The sequence below is a fragment of the Aplysia californica genome, unplaced genomic scaffold (genome assembly GCF_000002075.1).
Source record: "Aplysia californica isolate F4 #8 unplaced genomic scaffold, AplCal3.0 scaffold00145, whole genome shotgun sequence".
Taxonomy (NCBI): domain Eukaryota; kingdom Metazoa; phylum Mollusca; class Gastropoda; order Aplysiida; family Aplysiidae; genus Aplysia; species Aplysia californica.
The window spans coordinates 426,178-429,321 of record NW_004797415.1 but is presented as its reverse complement, the minus strand read 5'-3'; the positions used below and the strand labels follow the sequence as shown (position 1 = coordinate 429,321).

The 3,144-nt window shown below is 41.8% G+C and overlaps 1 protein-coding gene across 10 annotated transcripts in view; it reads right to left on the bottom strand.

Annotated features, from left to right (window-relative positions):
• LOC101854323 (trithorax group protein osa) overlaps positions 1–3,144 on the bottom strand; it is an 82,869-nt gene that overhangs the window by 33,623 nt on the left and 46,102 nt on the right. For all 10 annotated transcript variants that reach the window (XM_035969413.1, XM_035969410.1, XM_005097039.3 and 7 more), the window contains one exon: positions 261–384. In XM_035969413.1, coding sequence (XP_035825306.1) covers positions 261–384 — 124 coding nt within the window. The remainder of the gene's footprint in view (positions 1–260; positions 385–3,144) is intronic.

The following is a 3,144-nucleotide window of genomic DNA, read 5'->3' as shown; positions in this document are numbered from 1 at the left end:
AGGAGTAGAGAGAGAGAGAGAGAGAGAGAGAGAGAGAGAGAGAGAGAGAGAGAGAGAGAGAGAGCACAACAAAGCTGCACCCAACAGATAGGAAAGAAGCAGAACTTTCAAGGGGCCTCCCAGAACTGCATATTGTACTCGACTTTTTAAAAATACAAACAAGATACAAATCAAGAAGAAATAAATACACAGTACATTTAGTAAAGATAGATATCTACTCGGCAAGAGGACTAAAAACTGGACAAAAACTAAAAACATACCTGGAATGGACGCTGGTGTGTTTGATCGAGACCCTGTCGAGCCCACAGGGGAGGGGGCGGGGCGGGGGCCACCGGTGGAACCTCGAGAGTTTTCACCGCTGATATCGTCTGGATTGTTTGGCTCCTGGAGAGGACAAAAAAGAAGAAAAAAATAGTGAACAATCGTGAATGAAGGGTTCAAAGGTACTGAAAGATCTTAAATTTAATACGTGTACATTATATGTACTTACAATTACGTACATGATGTTTAGTTATAGAAGAGGTTTTACGGCGCTCGCAACTGCATAAGGTCATATCAAATGAGCGCCAGAAGATTAGAGGTGTTACAAGAGACAGAGTAACAAACATAAAAAGAAGAAGGGGAGATAAGGACGATAGACCTGAGCACCCGCCAACCACCCACACGTACATGATGTAAGTTGGTGTTGGGTAATAAAGAGCAAAGAAGCAGCAAGGGGGAAATGTGTGGCTTTGTTTGCAGTCAAAAAGTACAAATTCAATTGTGGTGAAAAAATTTTTTTAAAGTAGAGTAAATTACGGTGACGTTTCAGTGGCCTGTTTCGGGCTTTCAGAAAAATATCCTGTTCTGGCGGGAGTGGCGCCTGAGACAAAACACCGAGACCGTACTTTCTGAGTTCAATTCCACTTCAGCTTTTCAGATAACCAACCACACGGGGATATTACCTGTAAGAAATGGGTATTTCTATTTTATTGTATTTATTTGTTTGCTTTTCTTGGGGGGGGGGGGGGTTGTTGTGATTATTTGTTGTTTGTTTTTGTAGTTTTGTTTTTTTGTAGTTTAGTTCTAGTAAGTGTTTTACGGCACCTGCAACACAATAAGGTCATATAAGTGCCGAAGATTAGAGGTGATACAAGAGAGTAACAAACACAAAAAAGAAGAAGGGGAGATAAAGACGATAGATATTTAATAGGAAAGAAGAAACAAAACCACACCAAAGCACCCGCCAACCACCCACGTTGTTTTCTTTGTATTCTACACAATATCACCCTCTAAACCACCAGCATTTCACTTGGAACGAGCACCAAGGAACTTGGACAAACAGTAACGTCGATAAACAACTCACACGGAGACCCACACCTGAGGTACGTCGTGCAAGTGTACAGTAAGCGACAAGTCCTCTCCCGTGCTAGGACGAGATAAAGAGCCGCCGCAGCCTAGCAAAGAAGTGGTATAACCAGTCACACTTGGCAAATACCTTAGCGACTCGACAAAGTTTCTTATCGGCCAAAGTGGACCAAAGTACATGTATAATGCTCTTATGAGTAACCTGTGAAGCCGCGGTCGCCGAGATAGCCTGGGAGACAAGACAATAGCAGAGACCAGAGCACCAGTGGGAAACAGCAATATGTACCTCTTTCATTACGTTATTTCCTTTCGTCTCTCTCCCCCCCCCCCCCCCCCTTCTCTCTCTCTCCCTCTCTCTCTCTCTCTCTCTCTCTCTCTCTCTCTCTCTCTCTCTCTCTCTCTCCTTTGAGAGAGAGAGAGAGACAACAAAGGGCGAAAGAGAAAGAAAGAAAGAGACAGACAGAAAGAAAGTGAGAGAGAGAGAGAAAGAGAGAGAGAGAGAGGGAGGGAGGGAGGGAGAGAGAGATATGGAGAGAGATTGTGTCTGCCTGTCTCTCTATCAAACATAAAACTAAAAACACTCCACCTCTTAATAAATTACGCCTTCTGTTGGGATTTTTCTTCCTCATCTGTTGCAGTTGCGTCATGAACAGCGAATCCACAAGGCCATGAGCACACTTCAAACGATACAGACAAAGCCAATAGAACCAGACAACATCAATAGAACCACACGACAGAAAGCACAAGAGACCACCAAAAACAAAACTTAAAAAAAAAACCCAACAGCTAACCAACCAGTCCTACCCTTCTTCCTTTTATTATACGGACAATGTACTCCCTGTGACCCGTCGTCTGTCAACGGTCTGTTGCTCCAATTGTAAAATACCGAAACCTATGTCGGGGAGAGGGTGGGTGATTGGATTCTTTTCCGGGATGTCTACAACAGGGTTCAGGCAATCTTCTAGATCTGCTGCTCGTTTTATTCACGTCTAATGGATTCGAGTAAAAAAAAAGCAGACCCAAATCCCACCCTTAACTCCTGACAGTATTACCCAAATCTAGCATATGTGAATAAAATGTGCAGATCTGGATGATTGCCCGGGTACAAGTACATGTGTACATGTATTTATTTATTACTTTTTGTAGGAAGGGTGTGTCCCTTTCCTCAAAGATTCGATACGGTTCGTTTACTCTCCATTGATTTCCAACTCCTATTCCGCGAACCTGCATCTCAGCAGTACAACAGCTGGTAGTATTGGGTATAGAGTAGCCTCTTTGTTTTTTGTTTGGAATTTTTTAAAACAAGATTGAGGTTATTGTTTATTTCGTATTGTCTCATAGCACGAAATTAAAAACACAATGTGATTAAACGCAAAAAGGAAATCGCTTCGTCTGATTCATTAGGGAGGGGTGTTTTTTTCTTTCAAAACTCTTTAAAATGCTGGAATCACCTTTTAATTGACACTGAGTTATGAGGTCACATTGAAAAAACACACTCTTCGTTATGCTTTTTATCCGAGCATTAATTGTTTGTTTGATTGAGAAAAGACAAACACACCCACACAAAAATAGTCATTTAGGGCCCGGAAAATGTAAAACAAGGCACACAGAAACAACCAAGGGAAAGTAAATAAGAAGGACCTACCACTGTTCATCACACAATTTAAAAACCCCACCAAAACAAAGAAAAACAACCTATAAAAAGACAAACATTATGTTAACCTTTTGTGAACAGAAATAGCAAAGACAATAAAAACGTGAAATCAGCTTCGGCGTCGTACTCTATAAATACCCCCC